Source organism: Lepus europaeus, chromosome 1 (genome assembly GCF_033115175.1).
Source record: "Lepus europaeus isolate LE1 chromosome 1, mLepTim1.pri, whole genome shotgun sequence".
Lineage (NCBI taxonomy): Eukaryota > Metazoa > Chordata > Mammalia > Lagomorpha > Leporidae > Lepus > Lepus europaeus.
In genome coordinates, this window is record NC_084827.1 from 136414523 (window position 1) to 136433379 (window position 18857).

General features: G+C 39.9%; 1 protein-coding gene across 1 annotated transcript; it reads left to right on the forward strand.

Moving 5' to 3' along the window:
* The first annotated feature begins 14429 nt into the window (after positions 1-14429).
* Positions 14430-15829, forward strand: LOC133767055 (AP-3 complex subunit mu-2-like). The gene is given in 2 exon segments (XM_062201156.1): positions 14430-14640; positions 14643-15829. Coding segments are annotated over 2 exon segments (1251 nt in total). The 5' UTR covers positions 14430-14504; the 3' UTR covers positions 15758-15829.
* Positions 15830-18857: the final 3028 nt, after the last annotated feature.

Here is an 18857-nt window from a genome sequence, read left to right on the forward strand (position 1 = left end):
TAGAATGAAAGGAAAAAAAAGTTAATACCAAAATTAGGTTATCAACACTGGGGAACAGAGCTGACGCATCTGAATCATGTTCCTGTACAGAGTGGAGCAGATGGCATTTCAGACCTCTTTGAACAACTCTGTTGGTAAGAAGAAGAAGGAGGAATAAAAGAAAAGATAACATATTTATTCTGGCATTAAAGAGATGACAGGCACTTTTGGTAAAATTGATCATTATCTCAGTAAATTGCTTGCTATATTGGGAACTCAATAAGAAAGTGTTGGGTGATTTAATGATTAAAGGTCATGTTTCTTAAGGAGCATCAAATTCCAAATTAAAACCCCTTTCTATTTTTCTTTCTGTAAATTAAACCATGTCTTTTTTTTTTAAGATTTATTTGATTTGTTTGAAAACAGAGTTACAGAGAGAAGTAGAGACACACAGAGAGAGATGTCTTCCATCTGCTGGTTCACTCCCCAAATGGCCACAAATGCCAGAGCTGCACCTATCCGAAGTCAGGAGCCAGGAGCTTCTTCCGGGTTTCCCACGTGTGTGCAGGGACCTAAGGATGTGGGCCATCTTGCACTGCTTTCCCAGGCACATTAGTAGGGAGCTGGAACAGAAGTGGAGCAATAGGAACTACCTTCAGCACCCATGAGGGATGCAGGCACTGCAGGCTGAGGCTTTAACCAGCTACACCTCAGTGCTGTCTCCCGTGTCTTTTTTCAAAAAGACTTACTCAACTATCTCTACTTGTTTCCTGTATGTTGTCTGTTGCTATTTTTGCTTCAATCATCTTGTGGTAGTGCTATATGAATCATATAAAATTGCTGATTTGCAAGATACAAAGTGCTAATGACACTCAGATGTCACTGGAAGGAATGGGGAACTATTCTTTCATTTGTTTTATGATTGGCAAGCAAATAGCCAACAGTCAAGTAAAAAATAAAAAATGTCTGTATTTTATATTGAATTTTTACATATAATAGAAATGAGAAATGACAGATAAAATAGGTTATAATTACCACATTTATACAAAACATCAAAGAATTTTTCCCAAGGCATATATCTGCTCTACTCACCTTTCTATATATGTTCAGTGTCTTCCCAACTCACCTCTCATCTCTTTCCTGAGTCTATCCAGGACCTGGATTCCAGGATGAATGAGAACTCTATTACGAAACTCCACCAGAAGATGTGTCTTTTGTTTTTAAGGATACTTCCTAACGTGATTGCTATTTTTAGAAATAAATAGCAGGTGATAAAGAGCTTAGTATCTGTAATCCAACACTGAGTAGATTTAAACTCTTATTCCAAAACGTACTTTGACTTTGTAGTAATTTTCATCTTTCATTTTCTTCTTGTTTCAAAAAAAATCTCACACAAACATGTTCTCTAACTATGTTTGAATAAGAAAATCATGTGATAGATTGGCAACACATTGCTCTATATTTAAACTATGTAGTTTTTTTTTTTTTGAAACATCACTCAGGTTTATTTGTGAGATCTCCACAAAGTTATTATTTCTAAGTCTCAAATATTTTTATGCATTTGCCTAATATCCAAATTCTTTTTTTAACTTTTATTTAATGAATATAAATTTCCAGTGTACAACTTATGGATTACAATGGCTTCCCCCTCCCATAACTTCCCTCCCACCCGCAACCCTCCCCTCTCCCGCTCCCTCTCCCCTTCCATTCACATCAAGATTCATTTTCAATTCTCTTTATATACAGAAGATCAATTTAGTATAAAGATTTCAACAGTTTGCACCCACATAGAAACACAAAGTGAAACATACTGTTTGAGTACTAGTTATAGCATTAAATCAAAATGTACAGCACATTAAGGACAGAGATCCTACATGAGGAGCAAGTGCACAGTGACTCCTGTTGTTGACCCAACAAATTGACACTCTAGTTTATGGTGCCAGTAACCACCCTAGGCTGTCGTCATGAGTTGCCAAGGCTATGGAAGCCTTCCAAGTTTGCCGACTCTGATCATATTTAGACAAGGTCATAAAAGACAGAGTGAGGATAGTAACCAATGATCCTAAGAGTGGCATTTACTAGGTTTCAACAATTATACAGCATTAAGTGGGGAAGAGGACCATCAGTACACACAGGTTGGGAACAGAGCCATTGGTGGTAGAGTAGAGGTTATGATTACAAAGGAATGAGGCCCAAGTGCGCTAGACAGGGTCTAGAACAAAGGACAGAGTCATTATTAGAGGAGCTAAGAAAGGTGCTGTCTAAGCTACAATTAAGTTTTCTGATTGAGAGGCACATAGAACCTGACAGAAGGGGATTGATAATAATCTGTTGGGCTTTAGGCCTTGTAAGTTAAGAGGCCCAGACCTATCTATCTTTTCACATGGGGTAGATCCTAAGTTAATATCACAGTGCTATACCAACAGTCCGAACACATTTGTCCATTTTAAGCTATGAATTGCAGCTGCTTCAGAAAGTAAAATAATGCAAAAAATCATTAAATGAAAAGTGAAAAGTCAAGATTTATTCATATACGTTGACTGAAGGACCTTACATATGTTAAAAGGGTTCATTGAGAAAAAAACATTTAAAATGATGAGCAAGACACTGAAATTAAAAAAAAAAAACTGAAGTTGAGACAAATGGTAATGAGGAGAAAAATAAAATATGTATCTACTGAGCAGCTATGTGTACAGGTTGTTTTTGCATATAGTTTTTTATACTTATCAAAATTTTGTGGGTTAAAATGTGATTTTTGCATTGTAGAGATGAAGAAACAGAGAGGCTATGCTTCTCATATAATTAATAAAGAAAGTTTTGTGATTTTAAAACATATGTCTTTCTGACAGCAAAACTTATATTAAAGATTGGAAGGGAATGATGTTGATATGAATGAGAAAATGAAATAACAGCGAAGGCTTCTATAAAGGCAGCTTTTGCAGAGTAGATGGAATTTGGAGTTTAGGAAGTTAAACTACTATGGACAGAAATTATTGATGAGTTCTTCAATAACACCAAGAGATCTCATAAAAATGGTAAGGGCATTTAGAATATGTGCTGCTGATATGAGCAAAGGTAAGGACATTTAGAAGCAGTACGCTGCAGTAGAATCACTTTTAAGGTAAAGATGAGCACAGAAGTGGAGTTTTCCAGCTATTTTGAAGAGAGGCAAAGAAAAAGTTAATGACTTAAAATACTTATTTCATTTTATTTAAAAAGCAGAGAGACAAAAATAGATACACACACAGAGAGAGTGAGCACTTCAATCTGCTGCTTCATTCATCAAATGCCCGTATTAACCAGGGCTGGCCCAAGAGGAGCCTCAAACACAATTCAGGTTTTCCATGTGGGCAGCAGGGACCCAAGTATGAAAGCCATTGCCTGCTGCCTCTAAGGGTGCACATTATCCAGAAGCTGGAATCCAGAGAAAAGCAGGGACTGGAACCTAAACTTTCCAATAAGGGAAGAGGGCGCCGTTTCAAGCGGCATCTTAACCATTATTTCTTTTTTTTTTTTTTTTATTTTATTTATTTATTTTTTTTGACAGGCAGAGTGGACAGTGAGAGAGAGACAGAGAGAAAGGTCTTCCTTTTGCCGTTGGTTCACCCTCCAATGGCCGCCGCGGTAGCGCGCTGCGGCCGGCGCACCACGCTGATCTGATGGCAGGAGCCAGGTGCTTCTCCTGGTCTCCCATGGGGTGCAGGGCCCAAGGACTTGGGCCATCCTCCACTGCACTCCCTGGCCACAGCAGAGAGCTGGCCTGGAAGACGGGCAGCCGGGACAGAACCAGCGCCCCGACCGGGACTAGAACCCGGTGTGCCGGCGCCGCAAGGCGGAGGATTAGCCTAGTGAGCCGCGGCGCCGGCCCTTAACCATTATTTCAATTTCTATTTCAAGGGTAAAATGGAAGTGTCAATCAAGTGACAAGAATATTCTCAGCAAAAAGAATATCATCTCAAAAACACACATTTGTGTAGTGACGTGGTTCATTTACAGGACCATAAGAATTTTGCTATTTTTTTGGCAGAAAAGTATCAGGGGGAAATTTTGAGGTTTGGATTTAGGCAAGAGATAGGTGCTGGAAATCCTGAAATAAACTTAAAATAATCATGGCTAAAAATTATAGAGTAATTATGTCACAATTGTACCAATTGCATATTTTAAAATGTTTCAATTTTGCTTATTTCTTCTCTAGTTTTAATTGTTTCTTCCCTCCTATTAATTTTGGATTTGGTTTGTTCTTGGTTTTCTAAGTCCTTGAGATGCATAGTTAGATAACTTATTTAATGGCTTTCCAATTTCCGGATGTAGACACTAATTGCTATAAACTTCCTTCTTAAAACTACTTTTGCTGCATCCCATAAGTTTTGATATGTTGTGTTGTCATCTTCATTCATTTCCGGGAATTTTTTTTTTTATTTCTCTTTTGATTTCCATTCAGTAGAGTGTTTTCCATTCTCTATGCGTTTTATAATTTCTAGAATTTCTTAATTTGATAATTTCTAGCTTCATACCACTCTGGTTAGAAAAGCTGCATGGTATGATTTCATTTTTTTGAAATTGTTGAGATTTGCTTTATGGCTTAGCATATGGTCTATCCAAGAGAAAGTTTCATGCACTGATGAAAACAAAGTGTGTTCTGCAAATGTGGGTTTAAATATTCTGTAGTTATCAATTAGATCCATTTGGTACATAGTATAGATTAGCTCTGTTGTTTCTTGACTGATTTTTTTGGTCTAGTTGATCTATGCGTTGGTGAAAGTGGGGTGTTGAAGTCACCGGTTATTAATGTATTGAAGTCTATGTCTCCTTTTAGATCCATTAATGCTGTTTTAAATCACCAAGTGCCCTGGCATTAGGTCTGTATACATTTATAGTCATATCTTCCTGTTGAATTGACCCCTTAATTATTGCATAATACCTTTCTTTCTCTTTTAACGTTGTTTGTGTTAAAATACATTTTATCTGATATTTGGATGGCTACTCCTACTCTTTTTTTTTTCTTCCTGTTAGCACTTAAATATATTTTTCCATCCTTTCACTTTCAGTTTGTGTGTGTCTTTGATGATGAAGTATATTTCTTTCAGGCAGGAAATAAGTGGGTCTTGTTTTTTAATCCATTCAGCAGCCAGTCAAGGTTATTATTGATAAGCAATGACTTGGTCTTGCCATTTTCCATAAATATAGTTTGCTTTGGATGCTCTTCATACTTTTATTAGGAGGTTTTTTTTTTTTGCCTTCACATTATTTCATAATAATGACTATTTTTCTCTGTTTCTGTGTGCAGTATATCCTTTAATTTTAATTGTAAGGCTGGACAAATGGTGAAAAATTCCTCCAATTTCTGTTTGTTTTGGAAGGTCTTTATTTCCTCATTTATAAATAAGAGCTTTGCATGTTAAAGTAATCTGGCTTGACTTTTTTTTTTTTTTTCATTTTTCTTTGAGGACTTGGACTATGTATTTCCATTTTCTCCTAACATGTATGGTTTCTGATGTAAAATCAACTGCAAGCCTAATTGGAAATCCTTTGAGGTAATCTGGCCTTTCTCTCATGTACATTTTAGAATCTTTTGTTTATATTTTACTGTTAAAAGTCTGACTATAATGTGTTGTGGTAAAGATTGGTTCTGTTCAAGTTGATTAGGAATGGGGCCATCAAAGTAGGAGGTACCTTTCTCTGAAGGGAGGAGAGAACTTCCACTTTGACTATGACCCTGTCAGAATCAGATCAAAGTCGGCGAACCCTAAAGGCTTCCATAGCCTTGGCAACTCATGACTAGAGCCTAGGGAGATTACTGATGCCATAAACAAGAGTGTTAAATTGTTAAAACAACATCAAGAGTCACTGTGTACTTACGTCCCATATGGGATCTGTCCTTAATGGGTTGTCCAATGTGAAGTGATGCTATAGCTAGTACTGAAACAGTATTTTTAAACTTTGTGTTTCTGTGTGGGTGCAAACTGATGAAATCTTTACTTAGTATGTACTGAATCGACCTCCTGTATATAAAAATAATTGAAAATGGAAAAAAAAAACAACTTGGTGTTAAATTGGAAATTACATAGAAAATTAATCAATTTTTTTTTTAAATATCATGTAGGATCTCTGTCCTTAATGTGCTGTACACTGTGATTTTTTTTTTTTTTTTGACAGGCAGAGTGGATAGTGAGAGAGAGAGACAGAGAGAAAGGTTTTCCTTTTTGCCGTTGGTTCACCCTCCAATGGCCAGCTGTGGCTGGCGCATCTCGCTGATCCAAAGCCAGGAGCCAGGTGCTTCTCCTGGTCTCCCATGCGGGTGCAGGGCCCAAGGACTTGGGCCATCCTCCACTGCCTTCCTGGGCCATAGCAGAGAGCTGGCCTGGAAGAGGGGCAACCAGGATAGAATCTGGTGCCCCAACCGGGACTAGAACCCGTGTGTGCCGGCGCTGCAAGGCAGAGGATTAGCCTATTAAGCTATGGCACCGGCCGTACACTGTGATTTAATGCTATAACTGGTACTCCAACAGTATTTTTCACTTTGTGTTGCTATGTGCATGCAAACTGTTGAAATCTTTACTTTATATACACTAAACTGATTTTCTGTATATAAAGAGAATTGAAAATGAATCTTGATGTGAATGGAAGTGGAGAGAGAGCGGGAAAGTGGAGGGTTGTGGGTGAGAGGGAAGTTATGGAGGGGGGGATCCATTGTAATCCATAAGCTGTACACTGGAAATTTATATTCATTAAATAAAAGATAAAAAAAATAGGTTCTGTTCAGGTTGATTAGGAATTCTATGTGCTTCCTGTAATTAGATGTACTTTTCTTTCACCAAATTAGGCAAGTTTTCTGCTATTATTTCACTGAATAGGACTTCTAATCCATTCTCTCTTTTCATACCCTCAGGAACTACTCAGACTCATGTGATAGGTTGTTTGATAGTATCCCATAAATCTCAAACAATATTTTCAGTTTTTCTGATTATTTCTTCTTTTCCTTCTCCTTCTCTTCCCCCTCCTTCTTCTTCCCTTTCTTCTTTTTCTTCTCCTCCTCCTTCTACTCCTTCTTGCTCCCCCTCCTCCTCCTCATCTTCCTTCTTTTGGGTCTTTTTTGTCTGTGATATTTCCAAAGATTTGTCTTCTAGGTCAGATGTCAGATATTCTTTCTTCTCCCTAGCAAGTCATTAGATAAGACTTTCCACTGTATTTTTATTTGACATATTTAATTCTTCATTTCTAATATTTAAATTGAGTTCTTTTTAATATCTCTTTCAGCAAAATTTTTCTTTCATATCATTATGGATTTCTTTAACTAATGAATTTTCTTCCTATTGTTTTTGAGTAATCTATGAAATCTATGATCATTGTTTTGAATTCCTTTTTGGACATTTTGTCAGTGTCTTCATATTCACATTCTAATATTGAAGTGTATTTGTGTTCCTTTAGATGAGTCACATGGTGTTCCTTATTCATGTTTCTCAAACTTCTATGTTTATTTTAGGCATTGTGGAACCACTTGTTGGTTTTCTCCTCTGATGGTTTTTAGCTTTGAAATATGCCTTTGTGACTTAGTAGAGTGTCTGTTCCTTCAATGAATATCTGGAGCATGTCCTGGGTGGGACCAAGGAGCTCTGGTCAGTGCTGGCAGTGGTACAAGAGCCAGGGGTTGACAACCAAGTTGGATGTTATAGATCTCCTATAAATATACCAACAGGGTGGGTATGATTATGTTACTGGTATGATCATTGCCTCATCTCCTTCCTGCCAAGTTGATGAATGTCCATGGAGAGCCCACAGTGGCTACATATCCCAACATGCAGGTGCATGAACTGTATAAATGATCTGTGAGGTCCTCAATGTGAGCACAGAATCCTCTGCAGTGACCCACCTTGGCAGTTTTAGTATGATTACCTGTTAGATAGTGGTACTCATACTAAAAGGAGAAGAGAGGGGAGTGCCTCAAAGACTTAAGTGGGTTCCCCACCCCTGCTAATAAAATATGCAAATGTAAGTAGTTTATGAGGGTTTGAAGACATTTATTTTTATTTTTTGAAGATTTATCTTATTTATTTATTTTAAAGCCAGAACACCAGAAGAATGAATAGAGAGAAGGGCAGACACAAAGAAAAGTCTTCCATCTACTGGTTTACTCACTGAATTGCCACAATGGCTAAGACTGTTCCAGGATAAAGCCAGGAACCTAGATCTCCAGCTAGGTCTTCCACATGGATAGTAGGGGACCAAGCATTTGAACCATCATCGGCTGCTTTCCCAGGCAAATTAGAAGAGAGCTAGATGGGAGGCAGAGCAGCCTCATCTAGAAACTGCCTTTCAACAGGGGATGCCCACATTTAAGCAGTGGTTGAATCAGCTGTGCTACAACTTTGACCCCAAAGTTTAAAGTTTTAAATGGTATGACTGAATTGACTTTGATAATGAAGTTTTGACAATACAAATAATGTTTACAGAGAGTTTGGACTGGAACGCAGGTCATCAGTAGGGTAGGTTCAGAAATTTAAACTGAAAATAGATCTTGGTAAAAATCAAAAGTAGGGAGGAGAGGAGGAAGCGTTGGGGCATGGGCAGGAGGGAGGGTGGGGGGGAGAAGTGTCACTACGTTCCTAAATCTGTATATATGAAACACATGAACCATGTATACATCAAATAAAATTAACAAAGAAATTTAGTGATATGAAAATTAACTTATCTGTATCTTAAATAGTTTTTTGGTACTTTTTATGAAATGTGAATATCTCAATACATAAGCCAGAGATCATCAAAGGGTCTGAGATTTGTTCTTATTGCAATAGGGCAGTGATGGAACAGAACAGCTATAAAGACATCTGCTTATGTTTTAACTTTTCACATTGATTTACTTTTTCCCTCTGAAAATTATATCCCAGATTACCTGTGGTTGTACGCATGACTATGTCTACTATTCCTCATAAGTTGGCTCCATCCCCAATCCTGAAGATATGTAGCAATGTGTATGAATACAGAGACTTGGAGAAATCAGAGGACAGACGAAACAATTGGTTGTATTGTTACAGTCAATGAAATGCATAGAGGGTTGCTGTAAGTTGTGGAAAATATATTTTCCCTCTTTTACCAAAGAATACATTGCATATGGAGTTACTAAAGCCAGTTTTCATAGAGGGGAGAAAATGTGTTTTTAAATTTAAATTCTATATTGTGAAAAAGAAATTTGGATGTAGAGAGAGTTGATGTTAGTATCAAAGTTAAAAGTCCTGTATCTGACTGTGTGTAAAATCTGCCCTACTCCCAGACTTCTCAGCTACATCATCTTTTTTCTTAAGTCAATTTGAGTTGGATTTTCTGCCTTTAGAAGCTTCACTAGAGGGACAGTAAGTTTGTGTTGAATATTGAAAAGAATGAAGGAAACAATTCGCCCTGGGATCTGCAGAGCTATATCCTTAATTATTAATTACCAGGATAGAAATGTTTAACCTAGTGTCCATGACCTATTATTTTAATGACCAACCACATATCCTTCTCCCAAATTTTATGTAAAAACATGAGAGGGCATGCTTATTTGCATTTCCTCTTATCTGCAGAAGGATGGGTAAGGGACTGACATTTTCTTCACCATCTCAAACAAATCTATGTGTATAATTTTGAAAGGAAGTTAAATAAAGAAGGTATTAAATTAGAACACATAATAGGGTGTTCATCATAAAATGCCTATTTATGTCTACAGAATTAATGAAATGCACTTTCAAAAATATTAAATTTCAATAGCATCCTGTCAGGTTTAATGGAAATTCAAAGTGAGATCTATAAAATATGTTTTCATTTTGAGATATAAGATATTCAGACTTAATTGACTTCAGATCAATTATCCTTTAAGATTAAGATTGCACTGACAACTGTAGTTGGGTTGACATATTTACCACTAGCTCTTGACAGAGACGTATACAATTTTTTGAAACAGCAACAAATTAGAATCAAATTGAGAAGTTTGATATATGATAATCTTTTCTGGAACAAATTTAATCTTGCTCTAAAGCATTTTGTAAAACTAAAAAATATGGCTTCATGATTATTGCCGAAATGCTTTGTTTTATGCATAAATGATTTGTGTCATAATAATTGACACAAAATAAATATGCCAACTATTCATTGTAATATTTTAGTTTTCTTGGGCATCTTGGTAAAGGTTTCAGTCACTGAATAACTTAATTTTGTTTAATATATTCTGGTATTGGAATATTATATTATGGTTTTCTTTGTGGCTTTTTCACTGTATCTATTTTCTGGCATAAGACAAAGGATTTTTAACCAAAGAATCTAGACATATTTAACAGTAAAAAACTGCACTTTGAAGGAGAAAAACTAAACAGTAACAAGTTTGTCCTTTAGTTCATAACAGATTGTGTTACAAATGCTACCCACATTCAAATAACAAATTACTAAGCAATTCCTTTTGTTAAAGTATAGTTCTTTAGAGTACACTTTTTCAAAGGACACATTTACATCTCTATCATAATATTTGTAATGTGATGCATAAGGCAGCCACCCAATGTTGATTATCCTGGGTGAGTAGGGCAGATTGCAGTCTGCTTTCTTGTCGCCCCATTTCTAAGATCTCACAAATGTGTTGTGGAAACTAATAAATGAAAATTACTAGAAAGTTTTTTAGAATACTTACTGAATACTTGACTTGTAAAACGGTCATTTTCCAGAGGTCAATGATATGTTTTGGCTGTCATACATATGAAGAAGATAGATTTATGCTTTGAGGAGAAATAGAAGAGTCAAAGTTAATTGCTAAGGAATTGTAAGTTTAACCATTTTACGTAGATATATTTAATTCTCAAAAACACGGGGTAGACAGTACCTCAGAAAGATACAGTCTCTTCTCACAGGGTCCTGGAGAAGCTGAGGCCATTAATTCTTCATTTTTCATTATGATGCTAAGGAACTTTCTACCAATAAATTATTGCTGGAGGATTCTGCCATACTGGCTACAGCCTAATGGACCAGGAAAAATCACATAAAACAAATGAAGGCGATCATAAGTGTGTGTATCAAGGAAGATACTATGAATTTCCTGATCCATTCAGATTTTCTCTGCTTTTGTACCAGTTAACCACAGAACTGACCAACTGGTTAGAAAAGGAAAGTGAAGCAAAAGGAAAATGAGGTTATAGTCCTATCTGAGTCCTGCTGAAAGCATAGTGCTTCAGTAGTCATGAACAACTTAGATGCTAAGGAGACAGTGAAGTAACTCAGATAAAGGAGCAGAGCCATTATCCGATTGATATTCTAGTTTTAGTAAACACTGTTTGTCCTGGGTTTCCATGAGGTCTGAACTTCCATGTATGGAGAAGGCAATGCATTATAGGTAATCTGAGTTTCTGTGTATCTTGAAATTAAATGAACACAATAACATCCATGGCTACATTCTGTCGATAACTATGAGAAATATATTACTGTTGTGTAAGTCACCCAGTTTAGGTATTCTTGCAATATAAATTCAGATTGGCTGAGATAATGGTCTTCAACCAATGAGTGAAATATATGTTATTAAATACAACTTTATAGTGACTTCAAGATTGTTTAATATGAGACTATTAGAAAACATTGGGCAAATGAACATTCTTTATTTAGGATAAATGAATCAGCGTTCTTTCACATGCTCTCAATACAACACATATACAAAGGATGTTTATTCTTTAGTTCTGAGTATTTTAAACTGTAAATTTATTTTGTGCGATCAAATGTGTATGCACACCACACTTTGGAAAGCTAATTATTTTTCATGGCTATTTTATTTTTAGTAATATTAGAAAATCTTCTTTCTGCCACCCCCTGCACTGATATTTTAAACTACCAATAATGTTCATCGAGTTTGTTTTTTGTGAGTAGGCTGAGAATTTATCCTCAGCCAAAATATGATTTTCCTAGAATCTTAATTATTATTCTTTTTCTTTTTCTTTTTCTTTGAGACTTTAGGCATAAAAATCTGTTCTTGAATCAATTCTTTTCTACATATTTGGTTTATAATTGCTATATGTATGCAAATTGCCTGCTGTTAACATCCATTATTTTATTTTCTTTAATTTGTGAAACTACATTAAATGCTCTTCCTTATTGAATGCATAGATCATAGAGTCAGATACTGCAAATGACCTCTAAAGTTTATACTCACTACATTGCACAGCTTCAAGCTACTATAACATTGCTACATTTCTTTGTCTCCTTAATCTTTGAAAACAAATGTTGATAGTCATATGTATTTAAATGTTAAGATAATTCATTCCTTATTTCATGTGTATGCTTGTGATGGAATATAAAGTATAATTAACTTTTGATCCAAGTCATGCAACATATTGCTCAACATCTATGTATGATGCCACAGGTTTCATAGTTAATGTCTTTGAGTCCAATTTTCTTATCCTAAACAAGAGATAGAATTCTGGAAAGGAAGATAGCATTTTTAAATATTAAACACTGAGGAAAATACAAATATTTTATCTTTCCTTTCCCATTCCACATCATATCTCAGGACCTTGTTGATACAACTGAAAATTATATATATATATGATATAAATTATTATCATTTGAGAAGGTAATTAAAATAAAAGAAAGTGTTACTAAGCAAAAGGAAACAGTTAAAATATTATAGGAAGTCAAACTTATGTACCATCTAGATTTACATGTAAGAGTAAAGAATCATTTAAGCTGAAAGCCTAGAAGATAAAGTCAAAGGAATTTTAAGTAAAGACTAAATATATATTTAATTTACACACATATGAGCACATATGGTCTTTCTTCAGTATCCACAGGCAATAGGTAGAGGAACTCTGAAACGTTCAGGTACTTTGTATTCCACAAAATGGCATAGTATTCACATATATCCTACATATATCCTCTCATATACTTTATGTGTTCTGTAGATTACTTACAACTGCTAGTATAACATAAATGTTATGTATATAGTTGCTATTATCTTATAGTTGTCTTATTTAGGGAATAATAAAAATAGTCTGTATGTTCAATACAGGTTAATCTATTGTGGGCCTAACAGCATAATATACGAATATGACTTGAAGTGAATGATGTTCAAACAAGTGGAAGAGAAACTGCGACTCTATGCAATGATGGATGGTTACATTATTGTGTGCCTATATATTATTTCATTCATTGGTTTCAGCTTTGTTCTTGGTGTGCAAAAATCTTCTGTCAATATTAGGATGAAAATGCAAATATGGAAACTATGGATGGCATACAAGAGAGAACTATATATACCTCTTGCACACAAATATACATTCTTTATGGTGATGATTATATATAAGTTAATACAGGTAATAATGATGATTATATACAGTGTAATACAGACAATAATTCTGTAATTTCTTGAGGTGATAAAGAAAAGTCTTGAGTGTTTTCTCTAAATTGAAGGAGGCTAATCCAAAAGTATATATAAGAAAATGAATTCCTGGGGCTGGAGCTGTGGCAAAGCAGGTAAGGCTGCTGCCTGCTGCATTGACATCCCACATATTTCGATCCAGCTCTCTGCTATGGCCTGGGAAAGCAGTAGAGTATTGCCCAGTTCCTTGAGCCCATGCACCTACTTGGGAGACCCGGGAGAAGCTCCTGGCTCCTGGCTTCAGATCAGTTCAGCTCCCGCCATTGCAGCCATTTGGAGAGTGAACCAGCGGGTAAAAGCTCTCTCTCTCTTTCTCTCTCTCTCTCTCTCTGCCTCTGCCACTCAAATAAAATAAATAAAAGTCTCTTATTTTTATTTAATCTCTTAAAAAAACTTCATAACAGTTACTATTTCTGCCAAGTCACATAAAAATTTCCTAGATGTACTTAGCTTTCCATTTAATAATTTTCTATTATCTATCTACACTTAAAAAAATCTATTGTTTAATGATAATATCAATGAAGAAGATTCAGAAAGATTAATAAAATGATTTATGTTCTTTGTTATTACATTTATTCAATGCAAATTTACTGGGTTTTTAGCTTGGGCCAGGCACAGTGGTAGGTGCTAAGCAGAGACCAAACCTATGTATCTTGACACTCAAATGCTAGTATGTTGATTAAGAAACTTGAAAGTCAGACTGCTGGAGACATTTCTATTCCAATAACTAGTCACTGTTTGCCTTTGGACTTGGTTAATCTCACTCAGTGTTTTCCTCTGGAAAAGAGTAATAGTAGCATCTACTTTCTTCAAATTGTTTATTACATTATTTAATGTATATAAAGCATTTAGGAGAGTGTTTGTCACATGGAAACTGCCATGAAACTGTAAACTAGCATTACAGTCTAATGGGAAGAATTTACAATTTTGCAAATGTATACAATAAAGTGAGATGAGTCTATTAACTTGATAAATGTTTTCTAATGGAAGCATTTGCCTCTATTGTAAAAGTATTGTTTCTAAAAGAGAAATAATACTTGCTCTTAAAAAACTAAGGATATGGGCTGTGAAGAGAGGCCGGGGCTGACGTCGGCAGAGTCCGGAGTCTCCTAGGCGGAAGAGGGCTCTCCCCTCTCTGGTCGCCTTCACCATGATCCACAGTCTCTTCTTGATCAACTCCTTGGGGGACATTTTCCTGGAGAAGCACTGGAAAAGTGTGGTCAGCCGTTCCTTGTGTGATTACTTTTTCGAGGCGCAGGAGAGGGCCACGGAGGCAGAGAACATGCCCGGGTCATCCCCACGCCTCACTACCTCCTCAGTGTGTACCGCCACAAGATCTTCTTCGTGGCGGTGATCCAGACGGAGGTCCCGCCCCTGTTCGTCATTGAGTTCCTTCACCGAGTAGTGGACACCTTCCAGGGTTATTTTGGAGTGTGCTCAGAGCCAGTGATCAAAGACAATGTGGTCGTTGTTTATGAGGTGTTGGAAGAGATGCTGGACAACGGGTTTCCACTGGCTACCGAGTCCAACATCCTCAAAGAACTGATAAAGCCTCCCACCATCCTGCGAACAGTAGTCAACACCATAACAGGAAGCACCAATGTGGGAGACCAGCCTCCAACTGGACAGCTGTCGGTGGTGCCGTGGCGGCGGACTGGCGTGAAGTATACCAATAACGAGGCTTACTTTGATGTGATTGAAGACATCGGTGCTATTATTGATAAATCAGGCTCCACCATCACTGCCGAGATCCAGGGGGTCATGGACGCCTGTGTCAAGCTGACGGGAAGGCCAGACCTGACGCTGTCCTTCATGAACCCCAGGCTGTTGGATGATGTCAGCTTCCACCCTTGCGTCCGGTTCAAGCGCTGGGAATCGGAGCGGATCCTCTCCTTCATCCCTCCCGACGTCAACTTCCGCCTGCTCTCTTACCATGTCAGTGCGCAGAATCTGGTCGTGATTCCCGTGTACGTGAAACATAGCATCAGCTTCAGGGACAGCAGCGCCCTGGGCCGCTTTGAAATCACAGTGGAGCCCAAGCAGACGATGGGGAAGACCGTAGAGGGGGTGCTGGTCAGCAGCCAGATGCCCAAGGGCGTCCTGAACATGAGCCTCACGCCATCACAGGGCACGCACACCTTCGACCCCGTGACAAAGATGCTGTCCTGGGATGTAGGAAAAATAACCCCCCAGAAGCTGCCGAGTCTCAAGGGGACCATGAGTCTTCAAGCCGGGGCGCCCAAGCCCGACGAGAACCCCACGGTTAACCTGCAGTTTAAGATCCAGCAGCCGGCCATTTCCGGACTCAAAGTGAACCGCCTGGACATGTATGGCGAGAAGTACAAACCCTTTAAGGGCATAAAGAACATGACCAAAGCCGGAAAGTTCCAAGTTCGAACCTGAGAGACGGAGAGAGTTGCCCGGGAACAGTCACGAACTCTTTTTCATTTCTTCCTTGTCTAAAAGTTTAAAAAAAAAAAAAAAACCACCTGTCTCCTAGGTCAGTCTCTGCAGGACCCACCTGCCCCTTGTCTTCTGCAGCTCCCGCACCCCGGAGCTCACGGAGGGAATCGTGTCCCACGGAGAAGCGGACGGAGTGGGACCCAGCCAGAGCCACCTGGTCCTCCAAGGCAGAGGCGGGCGATGGGACAGCACACACCCAGGAGGGCCAGCAGGGGTCGCTGGCGTGGCTACTGTCGCCTAAAGCCAGCTAAGGGACTCTTGATTTTACGTTAAGGCAGAAGAAAGGAAGAAACGTGAATGTGTGTCAAAGAAAGGCCAGTGGAAGATCCGACTTGAGAGGGAGAAGAAAGGCCGGCGAGGCCGGATCCTGCACTGATGGTTGCAGACAGCGCGTCTTTCCCTCATCCCAGACCATTGTACTCGGTTCCGGTGCAGGGCCCCGCCCCGGCCTTTTCCCTGGGAGCCGATCCTTCACGGGAGTCTGAACAAGCAAACCGGTCACAGAAGCACTGCTCCCGTAACCCCCAGGGCAGCCACATTTCTGCGCCGTGGCCCTGGGGCAGAGGGGGCCAACCACAGCCGAAGCCCGGGGGTCCCGCGTGGCTGTGCGGGGCAGTGCTGGGCCGGGCCTGGGTCCTCAGCCCGCCTGCCAGGAGCTCCCTGAGCCGCCCCATGAAGACGAGTGCTTTCCCTGCAGGGTACGCCGGGTCCTTGGAGCTTGGCCATGCGTTAATGGACACGAGGTAGCTCCCACTCTACCTTGGGTTCAGGACAAAAAAAAAAAAAAATCCTTGAAATCTTTGAATAAAACCAGTGCTGCAGGAGGCAGGTGACAGTGCAGTTTCAGAAGCCTGGCAAGGGAAGACCCTCAGCCTTCCCCAGTGGGTTTATTCTAGTTCAGTGGGAGTTAGCCATTTCAATATTTATATGTAACATACAGCGTAAGGAGTGGTGGTGTGCTGTGCTTTGTGTGTGGAGAAAAAAGAGGGGCTACGAGTACCCAACCCTGGGACCAGTTTGCCCTGAAGTCCTGTTGGCCAGGGTTTGTGCAGGTTCTTTGGCGGGTTTTTCCTTTCCCGCGGGGGGACCACCTTTGCTGCCGAGTTGGCAGTCCTCGTGGTTTTTCTGAAGGGGGCGCTGTGCTTCTTGGAAACACACGGGCTTACAGTTCCAGCAGCCCGGCGGCGCCCTGTGTGTCCGCCCGTGCACACATTCCCGCAGAGGGGCGGCCAGCACGTCTGAGTGTGTCCTGGCTTTAAGTGCAGCTGCTGGCTCCTGTCGAGGGCCACCCAGCTTCCAGGGACGTCGCCAAGAAGCAACAAAGGGTCTGGACTGTGGGACCTGCGGGCCTACACAACCGTGCAGTGGCCGTCACATCCCACGGGCTGCAGACTGTGGTGTGCCGCCCTGCCTAGCCGTGGGTCAGCATGCACGGGCTGGTGCCTCCTCGGGCTATTTGCTTCTGTGTGTGTGTGTGTGTGCATGCGCGCGCGCACGGGGTGCGCGTATGTGACACATGAAGTCGCCTCTCTGTTTAAATGACAATGAAGTTGAGTCTTAGCTGTCCTCTGTGTCCTGTGTTTCCTGGGGCTGACGGTGGCGCAGGGCCCTGCGTGCCTTGGCAGAAGCCGAAGGGGGTCCCTTGCTCTGGTCTCTCCCTACTTCCACGCTCTGCAGCCACTTCGGTGGTTGTCGGGTGGGGAGGGAGGAGGTGTTGGCATGCAATGTCATTTTAACATGGTCTGACCTCAGTCCCGTTACTCTTGGGGAACACACAAGCAGGCTGTGGACGTCTGTCCTGGTGCCTGCGCTGGTCCGATCACCTACCCCCCAGGTTAACTTTACGGGAGCATCTGCTGTCACAGAGAGCTCCGGAAGGTAAGGCGTTGGGGGTCTGTGGGGTGTGGACGTGGTGGTCTTTGCCTATGTGAACTGGTTTCCTTCCGTAAAACTCACAGGCTTGCAGATTGAGGTGTTCTTTGGACACCTACATCCCATAGCAGAATCCCAGCTCCACTTCTGATCCAGCTTCCTACTGGTGTGCAGGGAGGCATGGCTGATGGCTCAAGTGTGGGAGACCCAGATGGAGTTCCTGGCTTCAGGCTTTAGCTTGGGCCAGCCCTACATGTTGTAGGCATTTGGGGAGTGAAGCAGCAGATGAGAGATTCTCCCCCACCCTTTTCAAATAAAATGGAAGTAAATATATTTTAAAAAGAAGGGCTGGCCTTGTAGCATTGTGGGTTAAGCTCCAGCTGTGATGCTGGCATCCCATGTAGGTGCCAGTTTGTGTCCCGGCTGCTCCACTTCCAATCCAGCTCTGTGCTAATGGCCTGGGAAAGCGGTGGAAGATGGAACAAGTCCTGGGGCCTCTGTGCTCATGTGGGAGATCCGGAAGAAGCACCTGGCTCCTGGCCTCGACCTGAGCCTGCCCTGGCTGTTGTAGCCATTGGCAGAGTGGATAACCGGATGGAAGATTCATTCTGTCTCTCTCTCTCTCCCTGTCTCTGTGTAACTCTGCCTTTCAAACAAACCTTTCAAAAATCTACAAATATACCTATCCCTGAAAGCTCAGAAGCCTCAAGTCCAGCACCACGCATATTCCACACAGTCCTGGAGATGAATCACCTGGAACCTGGCATCTGTGTCCCGGATTTATGACTTAGATCCTCAGGAACTTTTTAAGGAGCACTAAAACTTTTTTCCCGAAGCTCAATTTATTTTAGGGTGCTATGTTTGGCAACGTATATACTTACTTTGAGAGATTTTTCCTGAGAAAATTATGCTTCCTTTTTAAATGACATAATTACTATTTTTAAAAAGATTAGCTTTTATCCTGTCCATCATCCCAAATATTTATAATCACTGAAATTACCTCACAGCTGATATTTCAGAATTCAACAGACATGATCTTTGCTAGGATGATTTCTGTATTAACTTGGATTCAGCTAATTGATGTCTCATTTCAGGGAATTTGATTTGACAATTCCTCTACTGATGAGTCTGATTTGAAGAAGGCTTCCTGAAAGGATGGCATTGGAGT